This window comes from Podarcis erhardii (assembly GCF_964252035.2).
Source record: "Podarcis erhardii genome assembly, chromosome: 1".
NCBI classification, from domain to species: Eukaryota; Metazoa; Chordata; class Lepidosauria; order Squamata; family Lacertidae; genus Podarcis; species Podarcis erhardii.
In genome coordinates this window covers 3534210-3554537 of record NC_138497.1, presented here as the reverse complement: position 1 = coordinate 3554537, position 20328 = coordinate 3534210, and the positions used below count along the sequence as shown (strand labels likewise).

Sequence of the window (20328 nt, the reverse complement as noted above, 5' to 3'; positions counted from 1 at the left end):
CATTCTGTGAATTCAGTGCAGGGCATAAGGAGGGGTTGGCCTGTCGAACTGCTGCCTCAAACACAAAACCTTTTCCCTCAAAGACGGGCCTGGGCATGGGCACATCCAAGTTTGTAAATGGGAATTTTTATTCAGTTTGGTTGAAAACGTGTTTTGGTCTTTGCAGAGGTTCTTTGAAAATCTGAACCCCATGGGAAGCTCTCCAGAGAAAGAATTTACAGACTACTTGTTCAACAAATCGCTGGAGATTGAGCCTCGAAACTGCAAGCAGCCCCCTAGATATGTAAGTCACTTGTGGTGTCTTCGATTCTGTTTAAAAGTGTGTACATATGATTTGCACTTTTTTTAAAAATGGGTGGAGCAGGAGCTTCTTTGTACGTAAAGATGCAGGTGGTTGCTTGTCTGAAGGGAGGGGTGGCTGGACCTCAGGCAGGTGAGAGCAACCAGCCTACATTCTGGGGGGCTGCACGTGGTCCCCCAATACCTTCAGAAGCTGTGCCATTTTTCCTTCCCATAAAAATCCCTTCCCTCCAGTTTGTTTACTCCATTTCTTGACTTTTAAAAGTGTCCCCCCCCCTCTTTCTATGGAGTTTCAGAACAACTGGGTGGTATTTTATTTGTTAAATATTAATTGATGGGGTCCCCAATTGGAGAAAATGCGTTTGGTTTTCGTATCACACTAATGTTGGAAGGAAATTATTTTTACTTGCTTTGCGGAACAGAATTGGTCTGTAGTTCGACGAAAAAGAAAAACCTTGTGTAGACTTACTTCAGAGTAACCCCATAAAACCCAGTTCTTTCAGATAGCTGTTTCTTCATCGTTAAACGTTTCCCACACTGGTTTGTTTCCTTGCAAGGCATATGTGGGAGGGAGATCTCTGAAATGGCGTATTTCTCACTCTAGCCCAGGAAAACAAACTACTCTCTGAAATCTCCTGGAATAAGGCCCAATGCAGGCAGGCACAGCTCCACGTCGGGCACATTGAGGGGCCACCCAACACCTCTTGAAAAGGAGCCCTACAAGATCAGTTTCAGTAGAATTACAGAAGCCGAACACGAGTCTGCAGCGTCAGCACCAACCTCGCCAGTCATCCCATCCACTCCGCCGGTGTCTGCATCTTCAGACCTCAGCGTGTTCCTAGACATGGATCTCAACAGCTCTTATGGTCTGTGTTCTAAGTAGCCTCCAGTGAATTAGTTACACTGATAAAATGGAGCCAAGTGAATTCTTTGTACCTCTTGGCTTGAAGACAGGCATGGGGGATGGGAATTGATCTCCTCGTGTGATATCTGATGGGTGACTTGGTGCATATTTTGAGCTTCTCCTTTCTGCCGGAGTCTTCTAAACCGTTGCAGCCAGTTTTAAAATCAGTAGCCCTGATTGTTTTTAATGTTGGTTTTATTGAGCTCAAATGAAGGAGGGGCAACAAGCAGGCTGGCTGTGGTTTGGTGGGGTGGGAGTTCAACCAAACACCTGACATCATCTGATTAATTAAAAATGTGTTGCTCTTAGGCCTTCCCCTCCCCCATCCTTTTTTTGAACTTTGAAATTAGGGTAGAAGGTGGCTTCCTGCAGTTTCTGTAATACTGATCAGAAAATTCAGACAATTTTGGGCACAGAATATTCAAAGTCCTGTCCATAAATTAAGAAACAAATGGGTTTATCAGGCACTGGATGCATGTTCATCCTGCAAGACCCTTTGGAAATGAACATGAAAGTCCTTTTTAGGTAGGTGTATGCTGGAGTAAATGGTCCAAAGAACCCATAATGTCCTTTAAGCAAAGTTTGGGTAGCAGAAAATTATGTCCTTATGTAGCAGGCATTCTATGAGCAACCAGTACTCAGGCTTTCTCTTATTTTCTTAGCCGACTGGTACAATGGGACATGCAAATGATCTCCTTTCCACCTTATCTTTACAGGTAGCAACAACAGCATATTTGCGCCTGTCTTTTTGCCGCAATCAAGTGAGTACTACAGAATTCCCTTAAACAAATTTGTTAATTTCTATGGACTTTGACAGCCGGCAAAAGAGAATATTTCTATGCTAGTTCCTTGTTTAAAAAACCAGCCCATTTCACAAATTTGCTGTACTTCTCTGTTAGAGATGTTGAAGTCATAGAGATTGGCTTCCGAATTCCTTGAAGGCCCTGATGGTAAAGAGCAGCAAAAGTCAGACATGGCACGCTCTCTTACTTCTCTCTCCTCCCTCATTCAGAGTCATTCTTCAGCTCATGTGGGAGTTTGCATAAATTAAGTGAAGAGGCTCTGGTGCCTCCTCCTCTGCCTCCTCGCAAGAAGTTTGATCACGATTCTTTGAACTCCAAGGTATGTCTTCCGCCTTAGGTAAGTTTCTGAAGAAAGTGTAATTTCCCATTCTGGACAGGGCAGATACCTCAATGCTATGTGAATTTTGATTCCTGCCTTCCTTGGTCTTTTTTGCTTGTGTTTGTGTGTATGTAGACAGACACACAGACTCGGAATGCAGTGTGCCAGCCGCTTCCATGCTGCAGCTGCGGGAATGTTCAGGGTGGCAATATTAATATTGTTTATTAATATCCTTCATAAGTTGCATTAGCAAGTTCCTTTATTTAGCAGAGTGCATTCCCCTTTACGCAGCAGAAAACTAGTTGCAAACTCGTGTGAGTTTCTTAAGACAATACGCAGTTCCATCTGGCTTTTCCCGATTGAAATGTGTTCTAATATTTTCCTGTTAAGACCCCTTGAATCCCTCCTAAAAGAATAAAGATACCACAGTCTTGTTCATAAGCAATAAAAAAAAAGTTTCCTCACGATCAGGCAGAGCAGAGTGTGATCCCTGAAGGCAGGCTTAAGGCTTAAAGTTACAAGCGTATACAAACAGGTTTTCCCCTTTTGTGGGTTGACCTAATGACTGCAGTTAGGAGTCTGGGAAGTTCGCAGGATGAAAAGAAGATGGAAAAGAGGGAGAGTGGCAGCATGGCTTGTCCTTTTACCAGGTCTGGAAAGGTCACGTCCACCCACTAGTCACATGCAAGGAAGGATGCTCCAGGCCAGGAGGAACAGGGAGTTTCGACCGGCTGGACCAAACATCCCCTGCATGTCCACTCTAGCAAAACAAGGAATGTTGTACTTGACTGCTCCCAGTGAATTACATCCCACAGCAGCAGCCTTCTCAAAAGTAGCTGGACCTATTTGTGCTACTGGAGATTTTGAGATGTCCTTCTCCAGGGGATGAGCTCCTTTCATTTTGCACAATCAGGTTCAATTAGGTGGTGTGTGCTTGCATGCCCGGGGGGCTGCTGTTCAGATTGGGGTGGGAGAATACAAAATTTGATTTTAAAAAGCAGATTTGTGGAGAAGATAGAGAGGTATGGAAAAAAACTAGTGCAAGATCCCTGCTCTAAATATCCTTCTGCTTTCATGCTACTCTGGGAGCCTTGCTGCATTCTGGGTAACTTCTCTTCTCTTGTCTTCCAGGGCGGTTCCAGATCCGATGACGATCCTCCCGCGATCCCCCCCAGGCACCCACCTCCTCCAAAGATACAGCCCCGAGTCCCAGCTTACACTGGTCTGCTGCTAAGCCCTCCGCCGCCTCCTCCCAGGGACCCGCCTCCTCTTCCTGACACCCCTCCACCAGTGCCCCTTCGCCCTCCAGAGCATTTTGTGAACTGTTCCTTCAATCTCCAGCCGCCCCCTGTGGGACGCTTTCACAGGGACCCCGACCGGCTGCGGGAAGCCAGCACATGCCTGAACTCGCCCAACACTCCTCCGAGCACCCCGTCGCCTCGCGTGCTGCGGCGCTGCTGCGCGCTCAGCCCAAATCCCAACAGCCTCGCGGCTCCCCCGGTCCCGCCGCGCCACAACTCCAGCCCTCTGCTGCCCAAACTGCCACCAAAGACTTACAAGAGGGAGCTATCCCACCCTCCTTTGCACAGACACTCTTTGCTCGAGAACGCAGAAACTCCTCAATGACCTTCACAGCAGTAGTCATGGACACTGGAACCGTAGCTGTAAAGTACCCGTTTTCTTTTAATTTATTCCAGCGAGGCAGTGGATTTGGAAAGTTAACGCTTGTACCCAGAGCGCTGCTGGTCGTTCTCAAGCATCGGAGCAGCAAGAACAACCTCCTGCCGCCCTCAGCCTTCATACCCACTTGCAACAGCGTTCTCCTCAGGGGATCAGCAGCACTGCCTTCTCCTCCTCCTCAGTGCCGACCGTTTTGCCAGTACAAAGAATATAGATTTTTGCACTGTAAATGACACACTACACTACTTCTAAACTGACATCAGTTCATTGCACTGAGCCAAAAAAAAATTATGGTTGCTAGTGGGATATTTTATTTCCAAACTGGAGCACATGCAACCTTTTCTACATATGTATTTTTTAAAAAGACGTAGGTTCTCCCAAGCAAGGCTCACCGGGTTGCATTGAATTCTTTTCCGTGGGTCTTGCTTGGGAGGCTGCCTAGTGGGTTGTACCTCCAATGGTAGAATCCCCACCAAAGCATGAAGATGTATATCATGTTTCTGATATTTCTTTAAAAAACAACAGCTCTTCAGCTACCTGCCTTTCAGAAAATATCTATAAATATAAATTCTAAGAGGTTTGTGAATGACCATTACTACTGTTCTCAAACATTAGTGGATAACATGTCTTATTTTCCATGGATTTTGCTGCTGAAGACTTAGAAGGGATAGGCAACTGAAGAAGAGTAGAGCATGCACTACAAATGTCCTGCTTAACCATGAGCAGAGCAGGGCGGCCTCATCCAGTTTAGCAGATAGTATTTAGCATGTGTCAGGTCGTGCCTTTATTTGTTCAGGCAAGTGGAGATGTCTTAAGCTAAAAAAGTTGCCTGCTGTTTCGGCGAACAAAGCTATTACGCCATATTATGTACAGTTGTTTATAGTGTATATTTACAGATGGATAACCTGTATACATTTCTGTGATCTGAGGCCTATTCTGCAGTCTGTTACTCCAGTACACTGTCGTAAGCATTTTCCTGCATACCAGGAAAAAAGTTTTTGCCTTCCAGACTCAAAGCAACTTCAGTTAGGTTTTCGCTTTTGTTTCATTATGAGGTCCCCCTTGGGGAATGTGGTGTTTAAACCAGCAAATACCGAATTTCTTTATCTGGACCTTTTTTGAAACTTAAAAAAACAAGGGAGACCTTCATTTGCCCAGCAGAGCTCTGCGTTCTTGAGCTGCAGCTGGCAACCTGAGTCTGGTCCAAGTACTGTAGAAACCAGAAGCCTTTTCTTGACTGGTCGGTGGCCTTTTACTGTGCTTTGTATCAGAGTTCTTAACCAGATTAATAAATCAATTTGGTCTTAATTTTTAAGAGAGTCTGAGCAAGTTACGTTTTCCTTGCAAAGATTGTCAGGCAGGTTAGGGACCACAAACAGAACCTTCCTTGCTTATTGGACCAGAGATGGCTCAATATGTTTTAGTGCTGGAAGCCTGAAATCTACATGGGTGCCCATTTGGAGGTAAAAATTAGTAACCAGTTGCTGCCCAGTAAAATTGTACTGTATCTCCTGCTTGAGGTGGAATCCCTCACCTGGACGTCTTGGGCTGGTACAGAAACCTGAAAGAAGAAAAAAAGAGAGCTACATTATCAATTTTGGGGAAATAGTTCTGAACAAGGAGGAGGAAGAGCACCTTGTTCCTAATTAGACCAGCCAAAGAGACAAAATCTTAAGTAGATAAATTATTATGGGAACACTTGGGAAGCAAATACACTTGGGAAACCGTGCCTTTCATATAATTTCTCAGTATGTAATTGTTTAGCACTCTGGGTCTTATGAAAAAGCTCCAAGGTGCTTCTTCTGACAAATCATTATTATACTGTCTCACTGGTATACATGGGTACTAAAAGAGTTATTCAGTCCGCACAGATAGGAGCCTGCAGTTTAAAATCAGCCATAGGGCAAAACAGCGAGAGAGAAAGCACAAGGAAGTGTCTACTTTTTGTGCCGTTGGAAGATCTTGGGTTCAGTAGCTTGACATCTTGTATCAGGTGGAAAGGTTTCTACCCACACCCTGCAAAAGGTAGGCAAATAGTTTGACCTGGTTTGAGGCAGATTCCTCTGTCCAAGAATGCAGTCAGCTGCATTGTGCATAATTTAAGCTTCGTTAGAAGGGTTAACAACACCTCTGCAGTGCCACAAATCCAACTCAATGGTGTAATGTTGGAAAGTGTCAATCACTTCTACCTGGGCAGTTATCTTTTCACGAGGGCCGACATTGATGCCGAAATCCAGCCTCGCCTGAGCTCTGCGACTGCAGCTTTCTCCCAATTGAAGTGCAGAGTGTTTGAGGACCAGGACATGTGCAGGGAAACCAAAATGCTTGTTTACAAAGCTATTGTACTGCCAACCTTACTGTATGGTTGTGAAACATGGACCACTTATAAACGCCATCTCCAGCTCTTCGAAAGATTCCATCAACGGTGTCTCCCAAAAAATTTACACATCACTTGGGAAGACAGGTGAATTAATGCCAGTATACTGGAAGAAGCAAAGATCACCCGTGTTGAAGCAATGGTTCTTCAACATCAACTTCATTGGACTAGTCATATTGTGCGGATACCTGATTATCGTTTTCCAAAGCAACTACTCTATTCCAAACTTAAAAATGGAAAATGTAATGCTGGTGGTCAACAAAAGAGTTGTAGTGGTAGCTCTAGATGCAAACGGGATCCGTTCCGGAGCCCTGTTCGCATCCAGAAGCAAGCGTGTCCGTGCGGGTCACGTTTCGGCACTTCTGCACATGCTCGCGACGTCATTTTCAGCGTCTGTGCATGCGTAAGTGGTGAAACCTGGAAGTAACGCGCTCCGTTACTTCTGGGTTGCCGCGGAGCGCAACTCAAACACACTCATCCTGAAGCACATTCAACCCGAGGTACGAGTGTAGTATAAACACTGACAACTGGGGAACACTGGCCTGTGAGCGCTCCAGTTGGAGAACAGCCTTTCCCAAAGGGGTCATGGGCTTTGAAGACACTCAAACTCGGGACGCAAGGGAGAAACATGCTAAGAGGAAGGCACGCTTGGCAAATCCACACCGTGATCAACTCCCGCCCAGAAACCAATGTCCCCACTGTGGAAGGACGTGTGGATCCAGAACTGGCCTCCACAGTCACTTACGGACCCACTGTTAAGAACAGGTTCATGGAAGATCATCTTACTCGGCTGCAAGTGATTGCCAAAGAAGAAGAAATTATAAGAATTTTATTATCTATTATTTATATCCTGCCCATCTGGCTGGGTTTCCCCAACTACTCTGGGGCTAGTGTGGGAAAGCTGGCTCTCAAAGAGTGGCTGGGAGGAAGGGAGAGCGAGTTAGCATCATGTTCTGCATTCAGGGATGCAGCTCTGCATGTAGCTTGAACTCCACACAGCAAATACTTTGTGGAATAGGCCTCTCTAAAGATCTGGGTAATGTGCGCAACAGTTTGAAATCTTCAACTGCCACCAACCTGTGAAGAGGGCATCACGATTCCTGGTGATATGGCCATGCCATCTTGTATTTTTTGAACCACCCTGAGATCTTGTGACGAAGGGTGGTAGATAATCTAAATAATAATAATGCCGCCAGATGTCAATGGGCTTGGTGGTCCACAGGCTCACTTTCCTGAGGTCCATTGCCTGTTCCCCCTCTTCCTACTTCACTGTCTGGTGTCAAACTTGATTTTCAGGTTGCTGATTCGAAAGCTTGCATTTCAGGGCCTTTGTTTTCCAGAGGGCCATTTATCTGTGGGGTTGGTGCTCCTTGTGCATGCAGGTTTTTCACAGATTCCACGACATGGTTGGCATCAAACCGCCACATACCCCACCCAAGCAGGATTTACTCTTCCCAAGAGAAATGCAGTGAATTATTTGTAAACCCTGCTGCCAGTTACCAGTCTGCCATTTCTCAATAAGCTTTGCTATTAATCTGCCTCGTGGCCAGAGGGCTATAAATCACTGTAAGGAAGCAAAAAAGTGGGAAGGAGAAAATCTTGGAGGATTAGACAGAGGAGTGAGCTACGAGTCCCAACTGAGGCTTCTTCTGGTGTCTTCCTAATATTATCATACATTTCTATCCTGCCCTTCTTCCCCAAAGACGCCCATGGCGGCAAACAGCAGATCACCAAAAACAACAAAAATAATCATGACATTGGTTGTTAATGAGTTGCGTTGATTTATGTTTTATCACTGAGACTGCCAGTAGCCTTTAGGGCCCGAAAGTGGTGGCATGCTTATTTATTTAATAAGGTGAATGAAAAACCTCTGCACGGTTTACAAAAAAATGTAATAAAATTACCGGTATAAGCAATAGTTTGGTTTCCCAGACTTGGGTCTCCCAACTGTTTTTGTTTGTTTTTTACTACAACTCCCATCATCCCTCGCTAGCAGAACCAGTAGTCAGGGATGGTGGGAATTGTAGTCCAAAAACAGTTTGCGAAACCCTGGCAAGACTTTTGAAAGGTGGTTGAAATAGGGGTGGACTAAAAACAGATTAGGAGCCGCCCCAGCTTCCTAACCAAAAGTGCTTTTAGCAGGCGCCTGTTATAAGAAAAATACTGCTTCCCAATAAGGGAATCTTAAGAGCCCCTACAGAGTCCTTAAGTAGGTCCCCTATCAGAAGGAGAAAATAAGAGAGGCCAACCAGAGAATGTTGAGAAGCAAAGCCTGATCTTTATTAAACTGTTGCAACAGGGTCCCCCGCTCACCCCACGCAGGGAGGGAGGAGAGGAACCTAGAACATTGGTGTGCAAGCTCTTATATAGACATTTGAAAATGGCCTCCCCTGTAGCTCAAGACCACCCCCAAAAACATCATACAGTGGTGCCCCGCAAGACGAATGCCTCGCAAGATGGAAAACCCGCTAGACGAAAGGGTTTTCCGTTTTGGAGGCGCTTCGCAAAACGAATTTCCTATGGGCTTGCTTCGCAAGACGAAAATGTCTTGCGAGTTCCTGCGGGTTTTTTTCCCTCCCCCCCCTTTTTCTAAGCCGCTAAACCGCTTATCTGCTTATCCGCTAAGCCGCTAAGCCGCTAATAGCGCTAATCCGCTAAGCTGTCAATGGGCTTGCTTTGCAAGACGAAAAAACCGCTAGACGAAGAGACTCGCGTAATGGATTAATTTTGTCTTGCGAGGCACCACTGTACATACATCATAGAAGGAGGCGATCTACAGAAGATATCCTGTCTGCCAGGATCACTGATTGCTTTTACCTGGGCATCCTGGCCATTCTTTTGTGATGGTTAAATACTCAGTTCCTGAATCTGGGTCACAGGCTCACCCTGTTAATGCACAGATTCACCCTTAAGACAGGATTTGTGAGCAGGGAGACAATGGGGAGGAAATTTTCCCATTTCATCTCTCCTTGCTGTCAACCTTCCCTTTTTTGCGGGAAATTCCCTTATTCCAGTGCCATTTCCCGCTGCTATCCCGGATTGTTAGATATCCCGTAGACTGTCCCCGGGGACAGGTGAGGTTGCTGATCCCTTATTTTTGAGGCTGCTGATCCCTTATTTTCAAATCTGGAAGTTGACAGCTATGTTGCAGAGAAATATTTGAGGTCAATTTGGGAGAGTCAAAATGGTTTCATGATTGCTCTCCTGCACTATTTCAGACACATGGATTATATGCATACTTATGTGTTTGTTGTAAATTTATGAACATACGATTTTATATATGAGACCTTGTTGTTGTTGTTGTTGTTTAGTCGTTTAGTCGTGTCCGACTCTTCGTGACCCCCTGGACCAGAGCATGCCAGGCACTCCTGTCTTCCACTGCCTCCCGCAGTTTGGTCAAACTCATGCTGGTAGCTTCGAGAACACTGTCCCACCATCTCGTCCTCTGTCATCCCCTTCTCCTTGTGCGCTCCATCTTTCCCAACATCAGGGTCTCTTCCAGGGAGTCTTCTCTTCTCATGAGGTGGCCAAAGTCTTGGAGCCTCAGCTTCACGATCTGTCCTTCCAGTGAGCACTCAGGGCTGGTTTCCTTCAGAATGGAGAGGTTGGATCTTCTTGCAATCCATGGGACTCTCAAGAGTCTCCTCCAGCACCAGAATTCAAAAGCATCCATTCTTCGGCGACCAGCCTTCTTTATGGTCCAGCTCTCACTTCCATACATCACTACAGTGGTACCTCGGGTTACATACGCTTCAGGTTACAGACTCCGCTAACCTAGAAATATTACCTCGGGTTAAGAACTTTGCTTCAGGATGAGAACAGAAATCGTGCTCCGGCGGCGCGGCGGCAGCAGGAGGTCCCATTAGCTAAAGTGGTGCTTCAGGTTAAGAACAGTTTCAGGTTGAGAACGGACCTCCAGAACGAATTAAGTACTTAACCTGAGGTACCACTGTACTGGGAAAACCATATGAGACCTTAGAATTCCTATAACAGCGAAGGCGCCTCCCTGAGATCATGAGGCAGGGAGTTCCAAAGTGTACTGTTTTACATAAAGTGAATAATAAGCAGCAGTGGCTCTGCTTTTGAGGCGGCTTTCCTGTGTGTGTCTGTGACCATGAGGCAGGGAGTTCCAAAGTGTGCTGTTAGGTTTGCCTGCCGATATCATGTGAAGAAGAAGAAGAAGAAGAAGAAGAAGAAGAAGAAGAAGAAGAAGAAGAAGACTGTGACCATGAGGCAGGGAGTTCCAAAGTGTGCTGTTAGGTTTGCCTGCCGATATCATGTGAAGAAGAAGAAGAAGAAGAAGAAGAAGAAGAAGGAGAAGACTGTGATCAGGAAGCAGGGAGTTCCAAAGTGTGCCTTTAGGTTTGCCTGCCGATATAATGTGAAGAAGAAGAAGACTGTGATCATGAGGCAGGGAGTTCCAAAGTGTTAGGTTTGCCTGCCAATATAATGTGAAGAAGAAGAAGAAGAAGAAGAAGAAGAAGAAGAAGACTGTGACCATGAGGCAGGGAGTTCCAAAGTGTTAGGTTTGCCTGGCAATATAATGTGAAGAAGAAGAAGAAGAAGAAGAAGAAGAAGACTGTGACCATGAGGCAGGGAGTTCCAAAGTGTGCTGTTAGGTTTGCCTGCCGATATCATGTGAAGAAGAAGAAGAAGAAGAAGAAGAAGAAGAAGAAGAAGAAGAAGAAGACTGTGACCATGAGGCAGGGAGTTCCAAAGTGTGCCTTTAGGTTTGCCTGCCGATATAATGTGAAGAAGAAGAAGACTGTGATCATGAGGCAGGGAGTTCCAAAGTGTTAGGTTTGCCTGCCAATATAATGTGAAGAAGAAGAAGAAGAAGAAGAAGAAGAAGAAGAAGAAGAAGAAGAAGAAGACTGTGACCATGAGGCAGGGAGTTCCAAAGTGTTAGGTTTGCCTGCCAATATAATGTGAAGAAGAAGAAGAAGAAGAAGAAGAAGAAGACTGTGACCATGAGGCAGGGAGTTCCAAAGTGTGCTGTTAGGTTTGCCTGCCGATATCATGTGAAGAAGAAGAAGAAGATTGTGATCATGAGGCAGGGAGTTCCAAAGCGTGCCTTTAGGTTTGCCTGCCAATATAATGTGAAGAAGAAGAAGAAGAAGAAGAAGAAGAAGAAGAAGAAGACTGTGATCATGAGGCAGGGAGTTCCAAAGTGTGCTGTTACGTTTGCCTGCCGATATCATGTAATAATAAGCAGCCGTGGCTCCGCTTCCCCTGGCGGCGGCTTCCCCGTGCCTGTGCGGGGAGAGCGGCCTCCTCCCTCCGTCCCTCTCGCTCCTCCTCCGTCCCTCTCGCGCCGCCTCCTCTCCCTCCTCTCCCTCTCCCCCGGCCGGGGCCATGGCGTCTCCGGCCCGCCCGCCCTCTCCGGGCTTGGAGCGCGCCCTGGCCCGGCGGGACGGCTCGGCGGGGCTCCGGCTGGGGCAGCGCTGGGCGGGCGGGCCGGGCTGCGTGGTGTGGGACGCGGCGCTGGTGCTGGCGCGCTTCCTGGAGAAGCAGGCGGCGGGCCCGGCCGGGCTCCCTCTCCGCCGCAAGGCCGCGCTCGAGCTGGGCGCCGGCACCGGACTCGTGGGCCTCATGGCCGCCAGCCTCGGGTACGGCGCCCTCGCCGTCGCCTCCGCCGCCGGGCCGGGCCGGGCCGGGGGGCTTCCGACACTGACTGGCAGCAGCGCCACCCGCCAACCTTGAAGAAGAACGACCCCAGCCAGCGCTACCTGGAGGCGCGCGGGTGCCTGCTTGGGGTTGAGCATGGGACCTTAATAATAATAATAATAATAATAATAATAATAATAATAATAATAATATAGGTGCCCTTCCCCCCGAGCTATAGCTCTTCCCTTGTAAGATTCCAGTCCTCAGGCCCATCTAATTAGTCCAGTATTGCCCACACTGACTGGCAGCAGCGGCACCCTCCAACCTTTAAGAAGAACAACCCCAGCCAGCGCTACCTGGAGGCGCTGGTGCCTTCTTGGGGTTGAGCATGGGACCTTAATAATAATAATAATAATAATAATAATAATAATAATAATAATATAGGTGCCCTTCCCACCGAGCTATAGCTCTTCCCTTGTAAGATTCCAGTCCTCAGGCCCATCTAATTAGTCCAGTATTGCCCACACTGACTGGCAGCAGCGGCACCCTCCAACCTTTAAGAAGAACAACCCCAGCCAGCGCTACCTGGAGGCGCTGGTGCCTTCTTGGGGTTGAGCATGGGACCTTAATAATAATAATAATAATAATATAATAATAATAATATAGGTGCCCTTCCCACCGAGCTATAGCTCTTCCCTTGTAAGATTCCAGTCCTCAGGCCCATCTCATTAGTCCAGTATTGCCCACACTGACTGGCAGCAGCGCCACCCTCCAACCTTTAAGAAGAACAACCCCAGCCAGCGCTACCTGGAGGCGCTGGTGCCTTCTTGGGGTTGAGCATGGGACCTTAATAATAATAATAATAATAATATAATAATAATAATATAGGTGCCCTTCCCACCGAGCTATAGCTCTTCCCTTGTAAGATTCCAGTCCTCAGGCCCATCTAATTAGTCCAGTATTGCCCACACTGACTGGCAGCAGCGGCACCCTCCAACCTTTAAGAAGAACAACCCCAGCCAGCACTACCTGGAGGCGCTGGTGCCTTCTTGGGGTTGAGCATGGGACCTTAATAATAATAATAATAATAAAATAATAATAATAATAATATAGGTGCCCTTCCCACCGAGCTATAGCTCTTCCCTTGTAAGATTCCAGTCCTCAGGCCCATCTAATTAGTCCAGTATTGCCCACACTGACTGGCAGCAGCGGCACCCTCCAACCTTTAAGAAGAACAACCCCAGCCAGCGCTACCTGGAGGCGCTGGTGCCTTCTTGGGGTTGAGCATGGGACCTTAATAATAATAATAATAATAATAATAATAATAATAATAATATTATAATAATATAGGTGCCCTTCCCACCGAGCTATAGCTCTTCCCTTAAAATTAACAGTAAGATTCCAGTCCTTTGGCCCATCTAATTGGTCCAGTATTGCCCACACTGATGGGCAGCAGCGGCACCCTCCAACCTTTAAGAAGAACGACCCCAGCGCTACCTGGAGGCGCTGGTGCCTTCTTGGGGTTGAGCATGGGACCTTAATAATAATAATAATAATAATAATAATAATAATAATAATAATATAGGTGCCCTTCCCACCGAGCTATAGCTCTTCCCTTAAAATTAACAGTAAGATTCCAGTCCTCAGGCCCATCTAGTTGGTCCATTTAGTTCAGTATTGCCCACACTGATGGGTAGCAGCGGCACCCTGGTGCCTTCAATATTAACAGTAATAACCCCAGTGCTACCTGGGTTTAACCCAGCGCTGTGGGTTAAACCACAGAGCCTAGGACTTGCTGATCAGAAGGTTGGCGGTTCGAATTCCCGTGACGGGGTGAGCTCCCATTGCTCAGTCCCTGCTCCTGCCCACCTAGCAGTTCGAAAGCACGAAGTGCAAGTAGATAAATAGGTCCCGCTCTGGCGGGAAGGTAAACGGCGTTTCCATGCACTGCTCTGGTTCGCCAGAAACGGCTTAGTCATGCTGGCCACATGACCCGGAAGCTGGACGCCGGCTCCCTCGGCCAGTAAAGCCAGATGAGCGCTGCAACCCCAGAGTCGGTCACAACTGGACCTAATGGTCAGGGGTCCCTTTACCTTTATGTACTCCTACAGAGACAGGATATTCCATCTGTCGGGGATTCTTTAGCTGAGATCCCTGCATGGCAGGGGGAAGTTTACAACTTCATAAACTACTAGAATATTATAAGAAAAGATGGCCTTATCCTCCATGAATTTGTCTAAAGTCTTTTTAAGGCCATCTCACTAGTAGCCAGCACTCCCATCTTGTGGTCCTGCACCTAGAGCTAAAGGAATTGAGTCCAGGCTCCCCCCCCCCAAAAAAACCCCACAATTGCACTGCTAATCGCGCAGATTTAATGTTTATTACTAGAGATTGAAATAGTGTTCCAACATGCCGAAGGGTTTTGCAGCATTGTATTAATCATTGCCACTTTTTATTTTCATTTATATCCCTTTTTATGCAGGATTTATTTAACCAGGTTATTTTGGTGTGTGCCCTAATTGTTCATGCCTGATTCATTCCCACCAGAACTGAATCTGTGTTAGCTCATGCACGGAGTTTTAAGCATAGTCACTTTGGGAAGAACTTAGTTGCAAACAGGACTTTTTCTCAGCTGAATGAGGGATGCTTAAAAACCTGTGCATTGTGTGGTTTCTTGCATATTGTGTGTGTGAGAGAGAGAGAATGAGACGGGCAACTAATATAGCCCCCCCCCACCTCTTTTGTAGTGCAAACGTTACAGTTACTGATCTCGATGAAGTTCAGGATTTGCTGAAAATGAACATTGAGAATAATCGGCATCTTATCACAGGCTCCATTCAAGCCAAGGTACTGAAATGGTTCGTATGAACTTCTTGTTCTGTAATTTAAAATTTCCTCAAGAAACTGCAAACCAATTTTAGGGAGTGGAAGTCAACTTTAACCAGAGAGTGACTCTTCGGTAGGGCCGTGATCTGTAGCGTGAAGTCACAGATAATCATATGAACATGCGCTTGCTTTCAACTTCCTCTAGCTGTTCCATACTTTGCTTTGAACTGACTTAGCATTTTATGTATATTTGAAGCTTAGAAGGTTTTGCATGGGGGTGGCTGAGCGTTGAACTAAATTGGTAGGTCAGCAGAGGTAGATCTGCCAGGCCCTGCATCATTCTGCCCTCTGCTGCCCTCCTTACACCTTCGACTACAACTCCCATCAGCCCCAGCCAGCATGTGATCCAAAGTTTTAGTCTTAGTTAACAGAATTGTAGAAGGGACCGCGAAGGTCATCTGGCCCAACCCCTCCTCAGCGTCACCAGGTTGGTGAAGGTTGGCCTGGCTTGTGCTCTTGGGGTTGCCCAGAAGACTCTGCCACACATAACTGCATAACTTGTAGATAGACTTGTACTTTTTTATGCATTTAATCATAAAGCTGCTTTGGGAGCCGCTGTCGACTGAACAAGAGGGCACAAATAAAACCAAATGTTCTTTTCTGTATTGCATCCGCCTTCTTCTTGTTTAGGGGTGAAGAAGTATCCGACTTCCTTCCGTCACCTGATTACATCCTGATGGCAGACTGCATCTACTACGAAGAGGTAAATCACATTTTTTCTTGTAGATTCACCTTTTAGCTGCAAGTGTGGAATGAAGTTAAGTGGCAAGTGCTTTCTGCTTTACGGACAGTCACTGGAGCCGTTGCTCAAGACTCTGAAGGACCTGGCTGGCCCTGAGACGACCATCCTTTGCTGCTATGAAGAAAGGACTATGGGGAAGAACCCAGAAGTGGAGAAAAAATACTTTGAGGTGAGTCGTCTGCCAGTGCAGAATGTCTTAGAGGAGCCCTTGTTCCTGTGGAGAAAAGCCTGGAAGTATCCCAAGGCGCTTTCTAGAACGGGATATAAAAATCAAACATAAATCTGCCAGTGTCATAGAATCATAGAATTGTAAACTTGGAAGGAACCCCAAGGGTCTTCTAGACTAACCCCAAGTCTTACTGCTTGTTTAAAAAACAAAAATATGTGCTGTGACACACATTGAATGCTTTCTGGCCACCTCTCCTCCAAAAGGATATTGTAGATCTGGAGAAGTTCAGGAAAGGGCAACCGAAATGATCAAGGAGATGGAGAATCTCACAACATTTGAGACTCTTTAGTTTAGAGAACGCGATAGACCTGTATCATGGAGCGTCTCCACTCCCATTGTTCAGCCTGGACACTGAGGTCCAGCTCTGAGGGCCTTTTGGCAGTTCCCTCCCTGCGAGAAGTGAAGTTACAGGGAACCAGGCAGAGGGCCTTCTCGGTAGTGGCACCTGCCCTGTGGAACGCCCTCCCACCAGATGTCAGGGAAATAAGCCACTATCTTGACTTTTAGAAGACATCTGAAGGCAGCCCTGTTTAGGGAAGCTTTTAATGTTTTATTGTGATTAATGTTTCTAATTTGTTGGAAGCCGCCCAGGGTGGCAAGGCCAGGCCAATCAGATGGGTTGTATATAACTATTAAATTGTTATTGTATTATTATCTATGAAATTACACATGGTCTGAAGAATGTGGTACGGATAGTTTTTCTGTGTCTTAGATAGTACTAGAATCGGGGGTCATCCAGTGGAAGTGAATGGTGGGAGAGTCAGGACAGGCACAGCACATAGTTAAACTACAAAATGACTGCAGGATATTGTGATGGCACCGAATTAGATTGCTTTAGAAGGGGATCAGGCATGGAGAAGAAAGCTAGCAGTGGCTGAAAAATTCCTCCAGAATCAGAGGCAGCGTGCTGGGGAACAGCTGTGGCCGAGGGCTGTGGCGCTCATACCCTGGTTGTGGGCTTCCCATAGGCATCTGATTTGCCCCTTTGAGAAGCAGGATGTGGGGCCAGGTGTGCCTTTGATGCAGCAGCTGAGCTCCCGGGAGTCTGCGTGGAGGATTTCTGTGCTGTGCTGCTGAGGTTATGGTTACATAAGTGGTGCAATTTCTCTGGGAGGCTCAGATCTGAATGAGGCCAAGGACACGTAGCTGCACTCTTTTATTCTTGTGCAATTTTAAATTGCAGCTTCTTCAGAGGGACTTTGATCTGGAGAAGGTTCCCTTGGAGAAGCACGACGAGGAGTATCGGAGCGAGGACATTCATATATTCATCATCAGAAAGAAGAAAGCGGTAGGTGGAAAGGCACCAGAGATGGACCAGTTGTGCTCCAGAAAACCTTCCATTTTTGGGAGCCATAACAATATAAGGTTGCTGTACTTGTGGTTGAATGATCCAATCCTGCCTAGATGATGGTTTTGAGTGGAAGCCCACCCAAATCTCATTTCTGTGTTTCCTCCCTCCTCCCTGCAGCCCTGGAAAGGATAATCATTGGCTCAGCACGGGTGTCATTCTGTCTTCCTCCAAATCAGAGGTTCCTAAACTTATTTGGCCTACTGCCCCCTTTTCAGAAAAAAAATACTCAGTGCCCCCCTGCCATTGGCCAAATAGGCAGGTAAGCTGTGATCCACTTCCCAGGCCTGGTTGAAGCCGAAAAGCTCGGGAAAACCCCTCAGCTCCAGCAGGGCCACCAGATCAGGGGGGAGAGGGGGGCGTTGTTTCTGTCCCACAACGGTGCACGACATGGGCAGTAAGCCTCATTACACAACAGATGAAACATGCACTAATGGTTTTTCAAAATTATCTTCTTTATGCTTCCACTACCCTCTTATTTTTATTCAACGCCCCCCAATTGCACCCAAAGCTACTCCCGCCCTCCTGGATCGTTCCTGTGCCCCCCCCGGGGGGGGGGCATTATCACCCACTTTGACAAAACACTGCTCCAAATGATAGCATGCAAGATGGGATTAGGCAAACGCCCTTCCTCGCCTCTCTCCCTACTCAGACGCAAACCCCCTTTCCCATATGTCCCCTTATCATAACCATGGTTATACTAACCAAATTATTTCGTAACTATGTTTTATTAACTCACTTCAAACCATGGTTTCAGGCTACGGTTTCTGAGGGAGCCCTGGTTAGCGCTGGTGCGGATGCAGTGTTACAAACTGAGATAGGAATTCTAGGAGCTAAAGGCCACCTTGAGCCTAGGTTATGGGCACCGCAGCGGAATGTCTAGGTGTGCTTTTTTTTAATAACAAGAATACAAAGCTGAAAATGAATGAGCTGCAGCTAAAATCTTACGACCCTTTTTCATATGGTCTAGTCCTTCCCGTGCCTACCCCCTAAGAATACGAGGTTCCCTTCTCCAGTCTTCAGAGGGTGGCTGGAAGTGGGGAAGCAGTAAAAGGTCCTCCTTTTCTTCCAGCAGTGGCAGTTTTAATCTGAAATCTTAGGCTCAGTACTGCGCCCAGAGCTCAGAAACTGCTCGCATTAATGAAACTCCCTGTCGCAAAATGTGTCTAGAATAATGGGAGTTTTGAACGCTGTGTGGATGTAACAAAGATAGCTTAGGCCCAGGAGAACCAGTGTGGTGCTTTTAGGTGTCGTTAGACCATGGCTCCTTTCAGCCTCCACAAGTATCTTCTTGAAGGATGAGACTTTCACAGGCCAACAACATCTGGAAGATACCACATGAGCAACCCCTGGTTTATGCTGACAAGCAGGGATTTGTGTTAGAGAGAGAGGCTGGAGGCCTCTTTATAAACCAGAGTTTGTAGGGAGCCGATGAGAAGAAACTAGCAAAATAGTTTCCGCCAAGGTAGCTAGTGGTTTCTTGATGTTTTTCAGATTTTTCCATCATGACAGCTTCTTTAATGACGCTTTGGGAACTGGGAAGGATAGAGCCAAGAGCTCTTCACAGAGACTTTGCAGAGCATCTCTTCGGCAAAAGTGGATCATCGAGCCGTCTCCTACTAAGATGAGACACGCAGTCTGTTTTCTTGAAAGAGCTGCAGACTTAAGGCTCCAGCTTACCTTTCGGCAAGGGCGCTGGCTGCAGAAGAAAAAAGAAGGCTTGTGACGCCAGTGAACAGAAATGGGTAACTCTGAGTCATACGGGTGGCTAAGTGTTTTGTACACATTTTCCAGCTACTTCTGAGTAACAATCGGCCTTGCTAGTTACTGTTTCCGAGAAATTTTGTTATGTAAGTAGGGTGATTTATTAAACTCTTCTTCCTGGTGCATTCTCGAAAAGTCATGTCTCCCCGACCACACCTTGCCTGAGTTCCTTGAGCCCACAATACAATTTGGGATGTTCCTGGTGACACAGATGTAAAACATATTGGGGGGGGGCAGACACAGACCCTACGCCTGCATGAAGCTTTCAGAACAAGGAAAGAAAAAGGAGAACACAGGGGATGAGGAACTTGTAGCCTCACAGATGCTGAGCGACTCCGTCTCCCATTTGCCCCAGCCAACCTGGCCAGTGGTCAGAGACGATGGGAGATGAAGTCTTTTGAGTGGCCCCAGGGGCCCTGAGATAATCTGTTGAGTTCCCAGCAAGGGTGTGGTCTGAGTTGGAGACCTCGTGAGCTGCTCCCTTCTCCCTCCGCAGCTCTGTTGCCCCACGATGCAGCCCTTCGCAGGAGAACTCCTAAGCTCAGTCAGGCTCAAAGACTGCCTTGAGAGCCTCTGCAGTTTCCTCCCGACCCATTTCTGCCACTCTTCTAAGGAGCGGCCTGTCCTGCGTGGAGCTGCAGCAAGCAGAGCTGTGCACCAGCAAGGAAGGGCTGTGGCTGTACGACATGTACCGGGTGGTGCACAGCCAGCTCCTCATTCATCTCTGGATTGCCACAGGGTGGGAAATCATTCCTGTAGCCACAGAGGGAGGGGCTGCCACCCAGAGGTGCAGCACAGGCCCTACGTGTGGGACAGCCTCAGCTTAGTTCCCTCCAGAAGTTTTGGGCCACAAAGGCTCTGGCTGGGGCTAATGGGAACTGCGGTCCAGAGCACCAGGAGGGCACCAGGTTGAGGAAGGCTGGCGGGGCTCCAAGTCATGCATTGCTGCCGAAAGAATCATAACCTGCAGGGCAGAGGTAGTCAATGTGCCCTGACCAACTTTCATCATCCCTGAGCATCCCAGAGCAGGGTTAGAGAAGACCCTCCCCAACTCGAGACCGGGGGGAGTCACTGGCAGCAGTGGGCAGGTCAAATGGGCCTCTTCGCCTGGCTTCAGGGCAGTTTTAGGTGCCCCTGTAAGGTCATCATAGGCACCCGTTGGCTTTAGATGACAAGGGAGGAATCCAGCAGGCCTGTGGGGAAAAGGGTGGAACCGATACTGGAAATGTTTGATTCACACACTGACTTCGTTTGATTTTACTGCCCCCGCATTTGAGGATGTTTGCTGTGGTCATTCAAAAAGGGTTTATCTGGTGAAAAAGTCCGATGATCCAATTGCCACAAACAAAGCAATTGTATACACAGGATG

The 20328-nt window shown here is 47.1% G+C and overlaps 2 protein-coding genes and 1 long non-coding RNA gene across 3 annotated transcripts in view; 2 read left to right on the top strand and 1 right to left on the bottom strand.

Annotated features, from left to right (window-relative positions):
* The window catches only part of SOS2 (SOS Ras/Rho guanine nucleotide exchange factor 2), a 41620-nt gene extending 36299 nt beyond the window's left edge, over positions 1 to 5321 (top strand). Inside the window, exons 19-23 of the mRNA XM_081875783.1 lie at positions 167 to 283; positions 905 to 1166; positions 1921 to 1965; positions 2217 to 2326; positions 3458 to 5321. Of these exons, the coding sequence (XP_081731909.1) occupies positions 167 to 283; positions 905 to 1166; positions 1921 to 1965; positions 2217 to 2326; positions 3458 to 3952 (1029 nt within the window). The 3' untranslated portion in view covers positions 3953 to 5321. The remainder of the gene's footprint in view (positions 1 to 166; positions 284 to 904; positions 1167 to 1920; positions 1966 to 2216; positions 2327 to 3457) is intronic.
* On the bottom strand, positions 4520 to 6631 carry LOC309350068. Its single transcript, XR_014160286.1, has 2 exons — positions 5948 to 6631; positions 4520 to 5567 (listed from the first exon to the last, which is right to left on the bottom strand). It is a non-coding gene; the product is annotated as an uncharacterized lncRNA (long non-coding RNA).
* A 5107-nt stretch (positions 6632 to 11738) lies between these two features.
* VCPKMT (valosin containing protein lysine methyltransferase) lies at positions 11739 to 19084 on the top strand (the record flags this gene model as incomplete). The annotated part of the gene is made up of 6 exons (XM_081880219.1): positions 11739 to 11992; positions 14738 to 14848; positions 15507 to 15579; positions 15668 to 15787; positions 17031 to 17135; positions 18690 to 19084. 6 exons carry the CDS (start codon positions 11739 to 11741, stop codon positions 18702 to 18704), a joined length of 678 nt encoding a protein of 225 aa, XP_081736345.1. The 3' UTR covers positions 18705 to 19084.
* Between the last annotated feature and the right edge of the window lie 1244 nt (positions 19085 to 20328).